Genomic DNA, 20,218 nt, shown 5'->3' on the forward strand with positions numbered 1-20,218 from the left:
CAAATGCCATACTCAATTAGAAACTAGAAATAACATCTTAATAAGGGACTGATGTTGTCAAATAATACTTGGCTGCTTTCACATCAATATGAAAAAGAAAAAAACAACACAGGCTGCAAAGACCCAAGGGAAAATAATACCTCTGATCTGTCTTCCATGATTGCATTATACAAGGAAATTGCTAAACAGTATCTTTGTTTTTTTGCTAGTGCAAAAAACATATATATACACACACACACACACACACATATTAAAAATTCGTGTCCAGGTGCGGTGGCTCATGCCTGTAAATCCCAGCACTTTGGCAGACCAAGGCAGGTGGATTTCCTGAGTCCAGGAGTTCAAGACCAGCCTGGACAACACGGCAAAACCCCATCTCTACACAAAAAATTAACTGGGCGTGGTGGCACGCACCTATAGTCCCAGGTCCTCGGGAGACTGAGGTGGAAGGATTGCTTGAGCCCAGGAGGCAGAGGTTGCAGTGAGCAGAGATCCTGCTACTGTACTCTAGCCTGGGCAACAGAGTGAGACCCTGTCTCAAAAAAAAAAAAAAAAAAAAAAATCACATCCTTTAGTACACACATGTATGCATTTTTGTTGGTTATCTACCATGGAGTGGGATTTCTGGATTATAGGATATGTGTATGTTCATTTTAGTAGAAAGTACAAAAACTGTTCAAAGCCATTGTATCAATTTATACTTCCCCAGTAGTAGATGTAAGCTCCAGTTTCACTACATCCTCTCCTGTATTTTTACTTGGCATTACCAAGTAAAATATTTGATTTTAGTCATTTCCTAATGAATGTTAAAGTTGAGCCACTTTTTACTGGTTTTTTTCTTTTTTCTTTTTCCCCTGAGATGGAGTCTCGCGCCGTCACCCGGGCTGGAGGGCCGTGGCACGATCTCAGTTCACTCCAACCTCCGCCTCCTGGGTTCAAGCGATTCTCCTGCCTCAGCCTCCCGAGTAGCTAGGATTAAAGGCGCTTGCCACCACTGCCGGCTAATTTTTTGTATTTTTAGTGGAGACGGAGTTTCACTATTTGGTCAGCCTGGTCTCGGACTCCTGACCTCGTGATCCACCAGCCTCAGCCTCTCAAAGTGCTGGGATTACAGGCGTCAACCACTGCGCCCGGCCTTTTTATAGGTTTAATGGCTACTTTTCTATAAGTTTTTGTGAGGTGCATTTATAAGCCAGTTTTTTTCTCTGAGTTGTCTGTTTTATCCAAGAGCAAGAACACAGCGGAATGAATGATCATTCTACATATATGGGGCATACGTAGGCTTTTAAATTCAAGGCCAGTTCAAATGAATTAGGTTTAAAATAAATGTTCAGTGTTTTCCTTTTAGTCCAAAGTAATTATCTACTTATTTTTTCAGCAGAAGGGCTTGTGTCACTATACAATAGTATAAATTCACAGTATGTAGCTTTGGAGAATGACTGGGACAAGAATTGCTTCATGACTGAATAAGGAGTTAAGTAGACAGATGTTTTATGTTTATAGTGTGTTCCTAACCATTACTGGAGGCCAAAACATTATTCAAAATACAATGTGAAGGCCATTCTCTTTACCAGAACTGCTAGAAATAAGTGGTGGGAAACATTATTTGATAAGATACCTAAGATGAGATGAGAACACTGAGGACTGTGCTTGAGAAAATACGGAGGATCTAAATGGCTCACCAAGGCTCTCCAGCACCAAGAGGTAAATGCAGGACTTCTGTTTGACTGAGTTGAGTATGAATTTCTTGAATCAGAGAGAAAAGATGAGGCTGACTTCTACTAACAGTAGACTCCCTGGGTTTTTCTGCTTTCTTTCTTCTGATTAAATATTAGATAAATATGCCAATGTATCAGTTTGAAGAGACACCAGCGTATTAGCTTGCTAGGGAACACCTGTATCTCTTTCTCCACATGTACCCAGTCTAATGTGTTTGGTTTTAGATTAGTACATATGTTTGGCAAATATATAATATTTTATGTGTATATTTACAGAAATAATACTGTGCTATAGATCAAAAAGTTTTGACCAGTTTATACATCTATTAACAGCGTATGGATGAACCTGTAACCCTACACATTGATGACCACTAACATTTTAATATTTTGACATTTGCTAATCTGGTAGATAGATAAAAGTATGATTCTTTTATTATGGATTTATTTAATTAAGAGTGTCTTAGAACATCTTTTCATTATTTATCAGTCATTTTCATTCTTTTCTGTGAACTTCTATTCATGTCTTTTGGCCAGTTTTCCATTGAGTTGTTGACTCATTGATTTGCAAGAGTTTCTTTTCAATGAAAGGAATTCCTTACGTAGCTATAATGTTAGCTGTATGTATTACACATTAATTTCTAAGTTACTCATCTATTTTGAGTACAAGATACAGTTGATTCTTCCTATCTGTGGATTCTACATCTGCGGATCAAAACTATTTGGGGAAAAAACAATAAAATAACGATACAACAATACAAAAATAATGCAAATAAAAAACCAATATACTATAACAACTGTTTACACAGCATTTACACTGTATTAGGTATTATAAGTAACACAGAGATGATTTAGAGTATACAGGAGAATGGGATAGGCTGTACGCAAATACTACGCCATTTTATATAAGGGACTTGAGCATTCAAGGATGCTGGTATCCACAGGGGTCCTCGAGCCAATATCCCGTGGATACTGAAGAACAACTGTATATCATATTCCCATGTAGTGAATGTATCATATTTTTAATTTTATGCTTTATGAGTACATGCATCTTTGCTGTGATGCATTCAGAAATTATGCTTATGTTCTTCTCTTTCCATCTTTTGGGCAGGTTAAAACTATGCAACGGAACTGAATAATCATTTGAGGCTCTTAGCAACTTTTATTCTGCCTTACCGTCTTGCTGCTGATCTCATTTTTGATATTACCATTCAATAAATATTAACTGAGACCCTACTATATGCCTAGGCCTGTGCTATTAATTGGAGATGAGAAAAATCACTGGCTAAACTAGAGAAACATCGTCAAATACAATGTACCCTGAGCCACTCACCTTGCCCTTTACTAATTTTGTGAGAAAGTACTACTTATTACATCATTTTATCCTCATTATCCTTCAAAAAATATTGACTCAGAGGATATTTATATCCTCTTATTTTTTTTTTAAATTATTTTTTACTCAGTTACATTCCTAGAAATGTTAAATGTCTACTTCTGTCATTTTTGTTGCATGCAGGACTAGTGCTATATTTATTAGTACAGGTTACACTGCCATAGCAAGAAAATGCCTTTTTAGGTAAATGTTCCTTTAGGCAAATGTCAGAATTGGGTCACATGGTCATAATCAAGTTGAAGTAAGGCTGAGAAATATCAAGTCTGCCTGGACAGCCACATTATCTGCTAAAAAACAGTGAATTCTATGATTAAAAGAAAATGGAGATATTCAATACTAAGGGACAGCAGTTTCTACCATAGTCCATTTATGTGGTAAGTCAGTTGTCTCTTTAGTTTTTTCATCCCACATGAAGGATGAAAAAAATTCATGTGGGATGAACTGTTGGACTCTACATTTTTCATCCTTTAGGACCCAACAATTCTGAGCTTTTGGCTAAGAATCTAGAATCTCTACATGAGGCAAAGTTCTTTCCATGAGTCCTAATGTAGCTTCTTCTTTTTCAATGACCTATATAGACTAGTAGATAATGTAACTGCCACTCAGTGTATCAGTATATACTGATATACAATGGTATATTGGAAATAAAATAGAATGAAAGAATATAATAGAATGGAATGGAATAGAATCAGGGTAACTGCGATAAAAAGTGTTACTTGGTAAAGGGAAGAATGGGAAACATAAAAACCCACATGTCTATAGCTTTACTGAAATCTTGCAGGACAAAAATTGCTAAGATTCTCTAGCGGCTACTTGCCAGTAAGTAACTTGATATCATTAACTTACTTGAACTTGGCTCTGCTCCCTGGGATACTCCCCTGTCCATTGTCTTTTTGATCTCCTGGCTTTGCCCTTAGGGAAATTGTTCCATGTCCACAATCCTTTGGGGCACACCTACAGTGAATGCTAAGGCATAGCTTCTTTTCCACTTTAGATGTGATAATGGCCAAGCAATCCTAGGTTTTGAGCTGAAGACAGCATAAGTTTCTTAACTCTCTGCTGATTCAGGTTAAAGTCTTAGGCGATGCTATATGATTACACATTCACATGTCATTGTAAACTAGGTTTGCAAGTTTTTTGGAATATGGTATGCTCAAAACCATAGTTGACTCCTGGTCTATTTGGTTCCAGGCAGTTGTATATGAAAGAAACCACAAAGGCTTTATCTGAATATAACAATGCTATTGTCACTCTCTTCCTCGAATTAATAGCAGCCACATTGGTAGGGAAACAACATCCTTAATCTGATTTTGTGTCTGCATTGGTCTCTATTTTCGGTTGCAAACACTTAAGGGAAGGCTCTTGAGCAAGGTCCTGAGTAACAACATAACTGCTGTTATTTTCTTCATAGAAACAGTTGAGTTCTCCCAGTTACTAATCCTTCAGTCAATTTAGATTGCTTGCCATCTGCTGATAATGGAGCAGGATTGTATCCCCTTTCATCTCTGCATTAAATTGATTAATTTTTGCCTGCCTTACTCTCTGTCTTATAGCACATTGCTGAGAGCAGCAAGGAACAACCAATATACATTAATATCCTGAATTTTCCAAACCTGTCTTCCAGGAAATAGAGACTTTATAACTACTGTTAAAATTTTTACTTAATGTTTTATCATAGAAGGGATGACTGGCCTCCCAGCTCACAAAATCTACTTATTCGCTCTCAGCAAGTCTACAAGTAAGGCAGAACTAGGACATTTTTAAGGAACATCCCACTTCTGATACTAGTTTTTATATTAATTAGGGTCCAGACTAAACTGCTTAACAATGAGATTCTGAAATGCACTGGCTGAAACAAGGTAGAATATATTTTTATCAGTCTTTACAAATTTATTTTTCTTTGCCATGCAACACTTTATTCAATAAAATGGAATGTGTGCCCTTGCCTCTCAGTCATAAAATGAGCACATCAAGTTATAACAGGGAAGCTCTGCCATCTGCTATGTGTGGTTTCCATCGCTGGCCTCAAAGTGGCTATTCCAGCTCTCATCATTTCTCAGCCAGTGGGAAAGGAATAGAGAAGTGGAGGACAAAGAGCTTCCTTTTTAAGAAGGTGACAAGAAATCTGCCCTCATAACTCATAGAACTTCTGCTTGTGTGTCATTGGCCTGAATTTAGTCAGATGACCACATTTTAACTGCCAGGGAATGTGACCTATTAGGATATGCAGGCAGGGTTTCTGTTACTAAAAGAGAAAAGAGAAGAATGGATAATGGAGATCATTTAGCAGATTTTTCACATCTGTTGGGAAGAATGGCATGCATATTTAGAAACAATAGTTTTAGCTCCTAGGTTACATAAAAATTACACATTTTTAATCTACATTTCATACTTTTAAATATTCAGACTGTTTATCAGCACCAATTCGCCAATCAATTAAAATAATTTTTATTTGCAATACATTCAGCTTTTTAATTTTTTTGTCATTCAAGTCACACTTTTTTTTTTTTTTTAAGGGAAAGTATCTCTGTAAACTTTTACCTTTTACTTACTGGAATGTTCGATAAAATCTACATTTCTTATTGATGTGTTTGATGTCAGAAGTCTTCTTTACTATAAATAGTCTATTTAGAGTAATTGCAAAAGGTGGGAATAGTAAATATGTAAAACAGCTTATAATATTATTATAAGAGATAAATTTGTCTTTATGTTTTGAAGGAGTTTCCCCTATCTTCTACACAGGTGTTTTTCATCCTATTTTTCACTTCTCACCTCTGCATATATAATAAACCTCATCAAGCACAAAGTACTACAAACTAGCAATAGTTTCTGGCATTCAATTTTTTCCATCATCACCCTACCCTCATCAGCATTCTTGTTTTATTTATTATTTATTTTGGGCAATCATTGAGTTTTTTCCCACTACCTCCTCACCCCCTTTTGTTTTCCAGAACGTTTCCATGAGTAATTGAACATTTATGCTTATATCTCCTTTCCTCATCATATCCACTTTTTGACATGTTGGTTTAATTCGGTTTTGTTCAGAAAGTTTCTCTGTCTTCATATTATGTATATTCTGACACTGTGCCATGCTCTTGTTCATGTCTTCCTTCTCTTTTCAGCTGGCTTAGCCGGGGGTAGCAGCTCAACTACTTCCTCCTGACTTCCAGCAGCTGTTCTGGTTTCTTTCCCAGCATTCATACTCCTCCGTGAAAGACTGTGAGGTGAGTAGTCAGGAAAATACATGCTTAACCATTAGAGAAACTAAGATCAAAAAGCAATGAAGTGGTTCACCTAGTATATCTGGCCCTGTATCTGGTCTTTTAATTAAAGGACCTATCAAGACACCATGCAGTGTTCTACAGTATTGCATCGCTATTGGAATCAACCACACTGCTTTCAGACAAAGCAATGGAACTCCAACAGTATCAGTTATCTGTCAGTTATATTTGGCTATTAGGTGTCATCTTGGGAATACCCAGGAAAGAATCTGGTTCCACCAAGATTTACTTGAAAGTTTACTTTCCTGCGGGCAGAAAAGCCATGCCTGGATAATTGAATGAAATTATGCCCTTTATTTTTGGTCTCACTTGTTACCTTAAAATCCAATGAGTATAAAATACATTTTTTAAAAACACATAAAGCTCAAAATTTTAGGAGCGTAACATATTTTTGCAAGCTATAGAATACCTGCAATCCTTATTAGGAAATAGGACATAATTTTCAGGTTTTTTTCTTATTAACTTTTTTTCATTAAAATTTGGGGAATCACTATTCGGTGACCATTTCTGCCTACACATTCTTCTGGACTTGTGGCAGTTTTGGTGTTGAAGTATGAGGTGATTTGCTCTCATATAATTTATGAAATTCCTTGATAAATATTTATAGCTATGTTTGATGGTGACCTATTCTCTTTAGCAGTGTCATCATAGAAATCATCGATGTATGGATTTTAGAGAGGCCAGTTAGGCATTATATAAGCTTTTTGTTCTGAGTTACTCATGACCTCATGGGGCCTGAGACATTACAAAGGAAAGAATAGAATGCAGACAGAAATAAGCAGCTGATTCAAGGACTGTAAAATAAATGTTCACTCTGGTGCCCTCCATAAAAGTTCACATAAAATAATACTTGACCTTATAAAATATGACCTTTTTTGAAGTACATTTGTATTCAGAAGTAGAAATCTCAAAATAATGATTTCTCTTTATCAAACCTGAGTGAAATACTATGTACCATTAGAAGCCTGTTGGCTAACCCTGACTGGTGACCTGCTGAGAATGTTATCTTTCCAGCGATGTCCTTCCTGGATTGTAAAATACATAACATCTACAGATATCCTGTAACTGAGAATAGAAAAATATCACTCTCAAAATCCAAAGCTCAAAGTAATCTTATGAAATTAGATCCTTAGTTTAAAATATTTTGTTTTTGGTTTAACTCAACTGAAATATCCTATGTACTCTCTTGTTTCCATAATTGTCCCACATATACTTTTGTATTTCAGGTAGTGTTACTGTAATTGTGTAGATACCAATAGCCTTATATGAACCCAGTATATGAGGTTTTTATTTCTGCCCAAGTATGAAAGATTGTCAGATTGAAACAAGAACAGAAATTTTTCAAGGATTATGAAAGAGATGAAATATTGACTATATTTTTCCCAAAGTTGCTATTTTTTATTTTATTTATTTATTTGTTTTTTTGAGACAGGCTCTGACTATTGCCCAGGCTGGAGTACAGCAGCATGATCATGGCTCACTGCAACCTTCACCTCCAGACTGAAGGGATCCTCTCCCCTCAGCCTCCCAAGTAGCTGGGACCACAGGTATGCACCACCACACCTGGCTAAATTTTGTATTTTTTGTAGAGTTGGAGCTTCACCATGTTGCCCAGGCTAGTCTCAAACTCCTGAGCTCAAGTGATCCTCCTGCCTCGGCCCCCCAAAATGCTAAGACTATAGGCATGAGCCACTATGCCTGGCCCAATTATTTTCTATTTTAGAAATGAGGAGGCCAGCACAATGGTTCATGCCTGTAATCTCAGCACTTTGGGAGGCCAAGGCAGGAGGATCACTTGAGGCCAGTAGTTTAAGACCAGCCTGGGCAACATGATGAAACCCTGTCTCTACAAAAAAAAAAAAAAAAAAAATAACCAGTAGTGGTTGTGCACAGCTGTGGTCCCAGCTACTTAGGAGCCTGAGGTGGGAGAATCACCTGAGGCTGGGGAGGTCGAGGCTGCAGTGAGCCATGAGCCCACCATTGCACTTTGGCCTGGGCAACCGAGTGAGATCCTGTCTCGATAAATAGATAGATAGGTAGATAGATAGATAGATAGATAGATAGAGGTCTAGCCTGATGGTAGAGTTAATGGAAGAGAGTGGGAATATTGACCAGCTTTTCAAGATATCAGCTTTTACCCAATATACCAACTGACTAGAATGCTAGCTTCACTGTACACCTTTATACCCAGGCAGAATAGCATCCCACCAAATATGTCTACATACTGTGACAAAGATGTCTAGGACCTGTGAATGTTAGTTTACATGCGAAAAAAAGGACTTTGCAGATGTGATTAAATTAAGGATCTTGAGATGGAGGAGATTATCCTGCATTATCTGATGGCTCAATAATCCATTGGACCATTGGACAACGTAAGCAAAAGGTTCTTATAAGTGAAGGAGGGAGGCAGGAGAATCAGAGACAGAGAAGGGGATGTAACCAACAGAAACAGAGGCCAGACAGGAAGACAGAGATTTTGAAGATGCTATTTTGCTGGCTTTGAAGATGTAGAAAGTGGACACAAACCAAGAGGGAAGGTCTTGGGAGAGGAGGATGCCACTGGTATCTGGCAAGCAGAGGCCAGCAATGTTACTAAACATTCTATAATAAACAGGCAGCCCCCCAAAATAAAGAATTATTTATGTGTCTATAGTGCCAAGGTTGAGAAACTGCCTTGTTAGATACGTTAGGACCTCCTGCAAAGTACAGAATAGGTGAGAACAAACATCCATCTCTTGTTCCAGATCTTAGTGCAAAATATTTAATTTTTCATTCTGAAGTATGCTGTCAGCTGTACATTTTTTGTGGATACTCTTTTTAAGATGGAAGACCTTCCATTCTATTCCTACTTTGCTGAGAATTTTTACTATGAATGGTTGCAGAATTTTATCAACTGCTTTTCTGTATCTATTCAGGTGTTCAAATGGTTTTTAGTCTGTTAATATGGAAAGTTATTGATTAATTTTTAAATGTTAAAATGAATTCCTGGGATAAAACCAAGTTATATATTGCTGGATTCAATTTGATAAACTTTTAATATTTTTACATCCATGTTATGAGGAATACTGGTTTTATTACTTTCTTATTACTTTCCTCCCAATCTGTGGCAAACTTTCTTAAAAGTTTAACAGAAATCACCAGTGAAGCGCAAACAGGCCTGGCTTTTTCTCTGTGAGATGTTTAGACTGGGCACTGTGGTTCACACTTTTAATCTCAGCACTTGGGGAGGCTGAAGAGAGGGAGGATCACTTGAGCCCAGGAGTTCCAGAACAGGATGGGCAACATAGCAAGGTCCCATTTCTGCAAAACCTAAAAACAAATTAGCCAGGTATGGTGGCATGTCCTTGTGAGTCCCAGCTACTTGGGAAGCTGAGGTGGGAGGATTACTTGAGTCCATGGGGTCCAGGCTGCAGTGCATGTGATTGCGACACTGTACTCCAGTCTGGGCAACAGAGGAAAATCCTGGAGTCTCAAAAAAAGAGAAAAGTTTGACTATAATTTCTTTTTTATTTCCTTTCTTTCTTTTGCCCAGGCTGGATTGCAGTGGTGCAATCTTGGCTCACTACAACCTCCACCTCCTGGGCTCAAGTGATCCTCCCACCTCAGCCTCCCATGTAGCTGGAACCACAGGCACTCACCACCATGCCCAGCTAATTTTTGTACTTTTTGTTGAGATGAGGTTTTGCATGTTGCTAGGCTGATTTCAAATTCCTGGGCTCAAGTGATCCACCTGGCTTGCCCTCACAAACTGCTAGGATTAATTTAATTTCTTTAATGTGTGTGTGTGTATGTGTGTGCGTGTGCACATGCATGTGCATATTCCTACTTAGATTACCTGTCCATGTCTTCTTGAGTTAGCTTTAGTAGTTTCTGCCTCCCAATGAATCCATTTTATCAATGTCAAGTTTATTGGCATAAATTATTTCTCTTACATATTTTAACGTCCTTAGGATCAGTGGTGGTATCCTTCTTAATCTTTATATTAGTAATTTATGTTTCCCCCCTTTTATCTTATTAGTCTGGCTAGAATTTTATCATTTTATGATTCAGAAGAACCAAATTTTGACTTTATTTTTTCTAGTTTTTAAAAAATCTATTCTTTATCATTCTCTTTTCTCTGCTTATTTTGGGTATAATTTGTCATCTTTCAATTTCATAAGATAAGAACTTAGATTATTGATTTGAGGGCTTTTTATTTATTTAATGTAAGCATTTAATGCTATAAATTTCCTTTAAAAATTTTTCTAATTTCTCTTGTGATTTCTTCTTTTACCCAAATTTGGGGACTTGCCAGATATCTGTTTTTGATTTCTCAATTAATTCCATTGTAATTAGAGGCACAGTTTGTATGATTTCATCTTTTTAATTTGTTGGCATTTGTTTTATGGCCTAGAATATTTTCTATCTTGGTAAATATTTCAAGTTGCTTTAAAAAACAAATATACGTGCTGGTATTATTGGTGGTGTTCAGTAATATGAAATCGGTTAAGTTGGTTGAAAGTATTGTTCAAGTCTTTTAGATTCTTGCTGATTTTCTTCTTATTCTGTAAGCTACTATGAGATGATTTCCCTCTTCCAATGTAATTCTGTGTATTCTTCCATTATTTTCATGTTTCATTTTCACATTAAAATTTGTGAACTACATGGAATTTATTCAGGCACATATAGTAAGATGTGGATCCAACTTTTGTTTTTCCTTTAAGACCAAAGCATTGCATCATGAATATTTTAGGTAGCACAATAAGCTCAGTTGGTATTTAATAAAAAAAAAAAAATTAGAGAATATGCATAATACATATCATACTTTAAAAATTCTAACATAAGTCTTTAAAATTAAAAGGGGAGTCAACATAGTGAAGAGAAAATAAGATGACAGAGCAAGACAAACAATTTTTGAAAATACATTAAAAAATTACAACACACCCATCCTGTATATATAGTGAATATTATTATTCTTTTCTTCATTTTGATTAGAATTATATCCCTCTGAATAACCTATACAATCCAGAAATTGTTTTGAAGTCAGTTTACTGATTGTCTTGCAAAACAAAGCAAACAAATGATAGCTAAGGCCATAAAACAATTGTTGATCTTACCTGGGAACTATGTTTCCTGGTTTTTTGCTCAAACTAATGCCACAATTTGATTCTTTAATTCTTGAGATGTGCTACTCTTTTAAAAATTATTTTTATTTTTGTTTTTGTAGAGATGGAATCTCACTGTGTTGCCCAGGCTACAGTACTGTGGCTATTCACAGTTGCTATCATAGCTCACTATAGCCTTAAACTTCCTCTCGCCTCAGTCTCCCAAGTAACTGGGACTACAGGCACATACCACTGTGCCCAGTTTATTATTTCTTACCAGATTAATTATTCCTGATTAGTACTTGATTTTTCTGGATTCATTTATATATATATATCCATATATATATAGTGTTTGTTAGTCACAAATTTCACACAACTAGGAGTGTGCTATATTGTTTGGGGCAAGAAAGGGTCTGTAAAGCACTGGTAGCTGAGGATAAATACATTTATTTTGGTTTCTGATCCCCAAAATCCATGAGTAAAAGCAGATAATTTCTAATATTTCATATTAAAAATTAATATTAGCTTCACCAAAGAAAAATAAGAAAGTAATTATAAAACTTTTCCATTTATTAATTAGGCTATATGAAACTGCATTTCAATTCCAAAGGACTAATTTCTATAAGGAATTACATGTAATTTGAGTTTTAAGACTACACAGTATCATTGAACAATGGAACACTCTCTAGAATAATTTTCTTTAATCCCGCAAATGTTCACCTTTTTAGAAGTAGGTTTTGTTTTTGTTTTATGTGGATTTTACTTGTGTTGCAGATGTTTCTTCAAGCCACATCAGCTTTAGTTGTGAAATTAAAATGCCAACTCCATAGGGCTCATAAGTATTCTTGCAATAGCAGCTATAGTTGCTGACAATTTGTGTTCACCTCTACTGGTCAGGCTGGGCAATGGGCATAGGTACTTCCCTCCCACAGTGCTTGTGCTATTGGTGCTGCTGTCTTTTTATTTTTCATTTTTTTGAGACAGAGTTTTTCTCTGTTGCCCAGCCTGGAGTGCAGTGGTGTGATCTCAGCTCACTGCAAGCTCTGCCTCCTGCGTTCATGCCATTCTCTTGCCTCAGCCTCCTGAGTAGCTGGGACTACAGGCACCCGCCACCATGCCCGGCTAATTTTTTGTATTTTTAGTAGAGACAGGGTTTCACCGTGTTAGCCAGGGTGGTCTCAATCTCCTGACCTCGTGATCCACCCACCTTGGCCTCCCAAACTGCTGGGATTACAAGCGTGAGTCACCGCCCAGCCTGATGCTGCTGTCTTGTTACCATCACTGTCTCTGATTCCCTGGGTTTGGGATTTGGAAAGGCAGTATTCTCGCAGCTCAGGCTGCAATGATTTTTTTTCTGGTCCAGCGGTGACAGTAGAAGAGAACCCTGTGGAATCTCCCTGTTTCTTTAGACTTCAGCCCATTCTACTAGGCATACTTTCCTTTTAAGGCCTTTGCTGTTGGTACTCCTTCGGCCTGGTTGTAACCCTGAGGTTCACTCCCCACTCGCTATCGATTCTTTTTTTTTTTTTTTTTTTAATTTATTTTCACACAGAGTTTCACTCTTATTGCCCAAGCTAGAGTACAATGGCGTGATCTCAGCTCACTGCAACCTCTGCCTCCCAGGTTCAAGCGATTCTCCTGCTTCAGGTTCCTGAGTAGCTGGGATTACAGGAGCATGCCACCACGCCTGGCTAATTTTTATATTTTTAGTAGAGACGGGGTTCACCGTGTTGTCCATGGCTGGTCTCGAACTCCTGACCTCAAGTGATCCACCTGCCTCAGGCTCCCAAAGTGCTGGGATTAGAGGCGTGACCCACCGTGCCTGGCCTCGATTTTCTGTTTAGATATCGCCTACTTAACCACGCTTTCCTTGACCATACTATTAGTATTGCCTAGCTCCTTTCCTAAATTTTCTTCTTCACAGGGCATATCTTCTAATGTATTTTATAATATCTCTATGTGTTGATTTGTTTTTGCTTTTTGTTTTTTTTCTCTTCCCTAGAATATAAACTCCATAAAAGTTTAGATTTTGTCTGTTTCATTCATGTTGAGTCCATAGTGCCTGGAATAGTGCCTGATACTGAATAGACATTTTGAATGAATAGTGCCTTGAAGTACAGCTTCTCTCTGCTTCCTTACCTCCTATGCAAGCTCCAGGATTTCACGGGAGCATTCACTATTAGGCCATAATAAAACTGGGCCCACTTCTCCAGACCAGGACTCAATTTGAAACACATATGCCCTTCGTTTCCCCAGAGAAAAGGTAAAAACTCCTCAGGTCACTTCCCTGCTTCGTTTCTTCTTCCCATGGAAATGCAGCTTCCCCTCCTCAACTACCCAGTCCTCTATCCAATGACCAAATTCAGTTCCTACTTTACTGGGGCTCCAGATTCTGTCCCAACTCCTGTTTTCTGGGGACCTGTGTTTCACATGCAATCTCATATTTCAAACTTTTCATAATGATCTGACCATGAACAGCTGTTTAATTTTGACCACTTAATGAGGATGAATTAAGAAACATTAAACTCAAATCTACTTATGCATAGATGTATTTGACCTTAAAATTAATACTGTAATTAACTCATCAAATTTGAATAAAATGTCATAACACAAAACTTTCAAAGAGATGTATTTTAATAATTAAAGACCGCATTAGTGAAGTTTTTCTGTATGTATCTTTTGTGATATTAAACATGTACTGTCAAATATCTATCTATCTAAGTGGATAACAATGCAATTCATTTTGTCATGAAAGAGCTGTGCTTTCAAAGACTTTTAATAAGGTTTTAAAAAAAGATAAAATTTCTCTTAGAAAATAACACGTAGGAGTTAATGGCATCAAAGTCACATTGACTAAAGAAGGAAAATAGCAACAAATTGTTAAAGCCACTTTAACATAAACCTTATTGCAAGTATACAAATCATTTGAACACCATCTATAGAAAAGAGAAAAACTTCCAAGGCATTACAACTTTTTCTCTGGCATGTTAAAAAACAAGTTTGACTAATGGCTAATGCATTATAAAATTTCCTATCTGACAAATCTCTCTAGATTATGCATAGTATTTTACTTTTGAAAGGTCATAAAAAAGATATAAATCAGTTTCCAGAAGAGCTAATATTGGCCCATAATGAAAGTTTCCTTCAGGTTATTTGAATGTATTAACGTAAGAAAGCTCCAGTTTAAGAAGAATTTCAAACCAAAATTAAGCATTAAAAAATAGGCATTTGGTTGAGGTTATTTTTTATTTATTCATTTATTTTTTGAGACAGAGTCTCTGTTGCCCAGGCTGCAGTGTGGTGGCACGATCCCGGCTCACCACAACCTCAGCCTCCTAGGTTCAAGCAATTTTCCGGTCTCAGTCTTCTAAGTAGCTGGGATTACAGGTATGTGCCACCATGCCAGCTAATTTTTTTTTGTATTTTTAGTAGACACGGGGTTTCGCCATGGTGGCCAGGCTGGTCTCGAAATCCTGACCCCAAATGATCCGACTGCCTCAGCCTCCAAAAGTGCTGGGATTACAGGTGTGAGTCACTGCACCCGGCCTTAATTTTCTAAAGACAAATAAACAAAAAGCTTTTCCTGTTCCTCTCCCAAAAGAGCAATGAGATAACTGCCTTGTAATGTTTGTTTGCTTTTTACAAACACCAGTTTACCACTTGCTGGAATCCCAGCCCAAGAACCAGCCTGTGAATGTGGGTGGCTCATGGCCTTGTTTTATGATGACAATTGGTGTCCTCTTGTCTCTTCCAGAAGGGTCTGTCTCAAGGTACATTTTGGCTAAAAACAGTTGTAAAGACACATAAATTCAGTTAGTTTGGGTTAAACTAAAGTAACTGCAGATTGAAAATTCTTCGAATAAAAGTAATAAATTAAATTTCCAGAAGAACAAATAAATATTGGCCACATTGAAAATGAAAATTCTTCGAATACAGTTCTTCAAATGAAAGTAATAAATTAAATTGCCATTGACCAGGTAGACAAATACAATTTCTTTTTGATTTCTCTCATCTGCCATGAAAAGCAACATGCGAGTCTCATCAATGCCCGAAAAAATTCCAAGTTTTATAGAATTGTTCTGGTGGCATAATTATTGTTACACTTTTCAGTAAAAGGAAAATTGTGCCAGAAAGAACAGCTTTAGTCAAAAGGAAGTTTAAAAAATCTGGCTTATCACAGTCATGGAGGTTTTACTCTTATCATAATAAAACAAGGGTTGAAATGAATTTAAGTTTTTCAGGTTAAATTGATATAATTCTATTCTAGATTAGATAACAAAACATATTTTTTCTTGTGCCCATCTGGAAATTCTCCAGTTCAAAAAATCCCATTACTCTTTAGTTTTGAGGAGGAATGCTAAGCTACTTCTTGATTTTGAAACGTAGTTTTGTAAGACATGGTGGCAAAGAGCAGTCAGACACTCGGTCATAATGGTGCCTGGTTACTACTATAATTGTCCATCAATTGAGCTTACCAGACTTCAGAGATTCTTTTTTCTCAACTTCATTAGCATCTTTGCCAATCCAAATAAATATCTGAAAAATGAAACAATAACAATATGTATGGTTTCTGGGATGTTGACTCAGGCTAGGCCCTGTGTAAAGTGCTTCACGCACACACTGCTCATTGAATCCTCACAACATCCGCAGAAGTTAGGGACGTGGAGGCAGTGGCCCAGAAAGGTACCATCACTTTCCCAGTGTTCACACTCATCAGGAGACACCTAAACTTACATTTAGCCAGTTTCACTTCAGATTTCACACTTGGATATTTTATGTTTACATGGTATTTTCTAGTTTGTGAAGTGATCTTTCACAAAAACAACAGATTGGGTGGATTTTTTTTTCATCCACCCCCTAGGGTGTGACAGCAGTCAGTCGAAGGAAACCAAAATATTTCACCTCCGAATACACTTCTTTGACATATTTTGAGATGGCTATTCAGAGGGCTTGCAAAGAGAAATAGTCCTGCAAAGCTGCCTTTTGTGGGAGAAGAGCTGCATCTGTAGAGAATCTGCATTGGTGCAGCCGGGCTTTCTCTGAGGCCCTCCCTTTTCGGGATCTAGGGAAGATTAACTGAGAGTCTCATACCCTTAAAGGTCTGAAAGAAACATTTACCATCTATACTTTATGTGAGGTTTTCTTCATAACAAGACCACCTTTCCTAGCCAGGCCTCTTCTCCCATAACCAGTTTTGCCATCCTCCAATCCCCCATTCTTTCTGTAACTTCCAAATGGTACAAAAACATCAACCATCCAGCCATTTCTTCAGTTCTTGCATTCTGTATGACTCCTGTGCACATTAATATATTTGTATGCCTTTTCTCCTATTAATCTGCCTTTTATCAACTGATATTTGTATGAACCTTTGGAGAGTGAAGGGGAAATTTTCCCTGGGCCCTTACACAGTCATTATCCCCATTTCCTAGATGTGGATCTTGGCTGGAAGGGACTACATGTAGACACAGAACTTGTCTGTGGGTGATCCCAGACTCCCTCCAGGAACCTCTGACTTAAGGTTAGTGTTTTTCTCTTCTAGTAGCGTGCCCTCCCTATAAGATGTTGGTAAAAATGCTATAATGTTTAGTATTTAAATAGCAATTTTTTAAAAAAATTGATATAATTATATAATTATATAATCTGTATATATCCTTCTCCTTGTCAAATGTGTGGGTGGGGGTACTTTAATGCTGAAAAAATTTCCTGAATTACCTTATATTGAAATCACTTTAAAATCACTTGTGGCAGAGCAATTTTGGTCAGTTATGTTTAGACTGTATTCTAATTCATACTGAAAGTGCTGAAATATTCGTGTGCAGGGCACAGAACAAACCATGACAGCATGGTAATGTAAATAAAAAGTATGACTTTAAAAAATGAAATGTGGCTTGGTAAATATTCTAAAAAGTATCCATGATTACAGAAACAAGAGTTGACTACAAATGAGAAAAATTAAATATATATCTGAATAAGGAAGTGTAATTCTTCTTTAATTCTTAAATACACAAGAGTGTTTTATTGACTTGGAGATTTAAATCTCATCTAGAAATAAGTACTCCATTCACTTGGCAAGAATCTGAGGCTGGGCCCTCAAGTCAAACATGTTCATTGTAGATCAGAAGCTAGAGTGTGACATAACTGAATGGTTTATCAGTTGGGAACAAACTTAAAAGGAACAATCTCTGTGCTTGCCTCTAAGACTAGGCCTAATTCAGATAAGCATTTCACACTTGCTCTATATAATTTAGTTCATAATATATTTACTTTTCTCTTTCACTGTTAATTTACATAGAGGTTAAAAACCTATCAGATGTGGCATGTCACATCACCGTTAATTTCCTTGAAAATTAAGATAAATAAAACAGTAACATATTTTACTGTGTAGATTCAAAACTATTCTGCTTGTTTCTTCCCCAGGGGAGGGGCACCCATGACTTCTTGTCAAATTTCAAGAGAAATTTTGAATATGTTGGTTTCCTCAATGGCATTGTACCCCCATGACACTGTACACACCAATACACTTATGAAATGAATTATAAACAAATTAGGAATGAGTAATTTTTACAAATAAATGAAAAATAACAGTTTTTTTTGCCTATAACTGTAAAGCCAAAGATGGTAGCTCTGGAATTATTTTCATAGGAAGAAATCAACTTGCCATATGTATTAGTTTCATTTTTTACCAAATGTGTGTGTATTTTTAATACAGCCTAAATCTCTAGGCTCATTTATATCTAGATTTACCATTTCTCAAAGCAAGTTCTGTCATCTTTCAACCAAGAATGCATTCTCTTGTTATGAACAAAATGTAGTTGTACCTGTTCCCAAGCATCTAGTAACATAACATCATCTTCTGCTAAATCATCCTGGGTGAACTCTCCTGGAACCTCTTCAATCTGAAAGGTATAAAAAGCTATATGAGCAAACAGTAAAGCAGTGATTTTTCTAATACATAGGATACAAATGCCCTGCATTTTTTTTTTTTTGAGTATAATGAAAATAAAATTTGGTAGTAATTTTTTTCTTCTTTTTCAGGTAATAAAATTTTAAATAATTGATAATTAATTTGGCATCACAAACTGGTGGTATTTTATTTGGCCAGCACAGTATTTAATATAAACATTGCATTTGTGAAATTAAATAATCCAAATATAAAGCTGGTGGAACCTTAAATTATTCTGAGCTTTGAGAGGAATGTGGCTATGTGGCCTGAGTCTTGAGGCATGCACTCAAGCTTTTGCCTTTTTTTCTGCAAATAATTCGGAAGACCAAAGGGTGCAGAGCTAAGACCCCCCTCAGATCACCACTCCTCACAAAGTAAGAACATATTCTTCCTTGGAAAGTATTAATAGCAATCTGTAACCAGTCAAATCACTATCAGTATGCACTGGTCTTACATAAAAAATTACATAAACCTGCTATAATTTCTCTGTTTCTGCCTATTGTCAGTGAAACTTCAACTCCTCCACTTTAAAACACTGGCCCCATTCATTTGGAGTTAGTGTTTCCCGGGTAGCTATCCTCAAGCCTGGCATTTCAATAAACTATATATTGAATCATATTTTCTAAATCTCATCCCTAAGGTTGGCATATTTGAATGCCCACATATATAGTCAATTTACTCACAATCCTCTATACTTCCAGTCCCTTATGACTAATTGTTTCACAGATTTATGTTGCCTATCTAGTTCCTAAAAACATTGAGTTTATGGTCCGAGTATTAAATTATCTTTCATTTTGTAGGTCAAGATTACTTTTAAAAAATCAATAGGGCCGAGCATCATGGCTCATGCCTATAATCCCAGCGCTTTGGGAGGCCAAGGCAGGCGGATCATGAGGTCAGGAGTTCAAGACCAGCCTAGCCAACAGGTGAAACCCCGTCTCTACTAAAAATACAAAAATTAGCCGGGTGTGGTGGCAGGCGCCTGTAGTTCCAGCCACTCAGGAGGCTGAGGTAGGAGACTTGCTTGAACCTGGGAGGTGGAGGTTGCAGTGAGTCAAGACTGTGCCATTGCACTCCAGCCTAAGCAACAGAGGGAGACTCTATCTCAAAAAAAAAAAAAAAAAAAAAAAAGAAAGTCAATAGGCCTGGTCATTTTAATACATCAAAAATTTTCAATAAGATGACATTATAACATAATATTGCATGTACAAATTTTTTTATTTTTATTTTTAATTGTGTTAAATTATAGTTATAGCATTAAAGGGTAATGGGAGGGTTAGCTTCATCCACCCAATACCAATGGGCATGTATTAATCTAAAGTTCGGTATTTTTAGAGAATTGTGGGTGAAAACCCCCCTGGATCCTTAAGGCAGGAATTAGGATTATGGTTCCCAGTTCTTTATTCACTCCCTCTGGCATGTGACTCTGCAGTGCTGTGGAGCTCACTGGGGCCTTGGCCATGTCATATTAGCAAAGGTGACTCAGCAAGGGCCTTTTTGTGTCTTTGGCTTTGTCACTGGAAAAATATGTATAAACCCCAAACATGTGCCCAGCATAGATGAACCTAGTTCCAGGCAGCCTGCAGACATCTGAGCATGACAATTCATGTTTGTTGTAATCTGATGAGATTTTGAGATTGTTATACAAAATAAAACAAAAAACCTTGACCATTTAGAGGGCAAAGGATTTGTTTATATTATTTTTATAGGACATATACCAATCACGTAATGATTTTAAAAAGAAAAACTTTAAATAGCACTTACTTGATGTCAGGCACTGTTCTAATCTTTCATATGCAACA

At 36.9% G+C, this 20,218-nt stretch overlaps 1 protein-coding gene and 1 long non-coding RNA gene across 3 annotated transcripts in view; one reads left to right on the forward strand and one right to left on the reverse strand.

Moving 5' to 3' along the window:
- The window catches only part of LOC103226464 (uncharacterized), a 78,424-nt gene that overhangs the window by 35,145 nt on the left and 23,061 nt on the right, over nt 1-20,218 (forward strand). For both annotated transcript variants that reach the window (XR_012090353.1, XR_005242435.2), the window contains exons 2-3: nt 6,231-6,332; nt 16,903-16,991. This is a non-coding gene — a long non-coding RNA (uncharacterized lncRNA). The remainder of the gene's footprint in view (nt 1-6,230; nt 6,333-16,902; nt 16,992-20,218) is intronic.
- SCIN (scinderin) overlaps nt 14,096-20,218 on the reverse strand; it is an 84,024-nt gene continuing 77,901 nt past the window's right edge. The window contains exons 14-16 of the mRNA XM_007982014.3: nt 18,292-18,369; nt 15,949-16,009; nt 14,096-15,254 (exon numbers count right to left, since the gene is read on the reverse strand). Of these exons, the coding sequence (XP_007980205.1) occupies nt 15,127-15,254; nt 15,949-16,009; nt 18,292-18,369 (267 nt within the window). The 3' untranslated portion in view covers nt 14,096-15,126. The remainder of the gene's footprint in view (nt 15,255-15,948; nt 16,010-18,291; nt 18,370-20,218) is intronic.

The sequence above is a fragment of the Chlorocebus sabaeus genome, chromosome 21, assembly GCF_047675955.1.
Source record: "Chlorocebus sabaeus isolate Y175 chromosome 21, mChlSab1.0.hap1, whole genome shotgun sequence".
Lineage (NCBI taxonomy): Eukaryota > Metazoa > Chordata > Mammalia > Primates > Cercopithecidae > Chlorocebus > Chlorocebus sabaeus.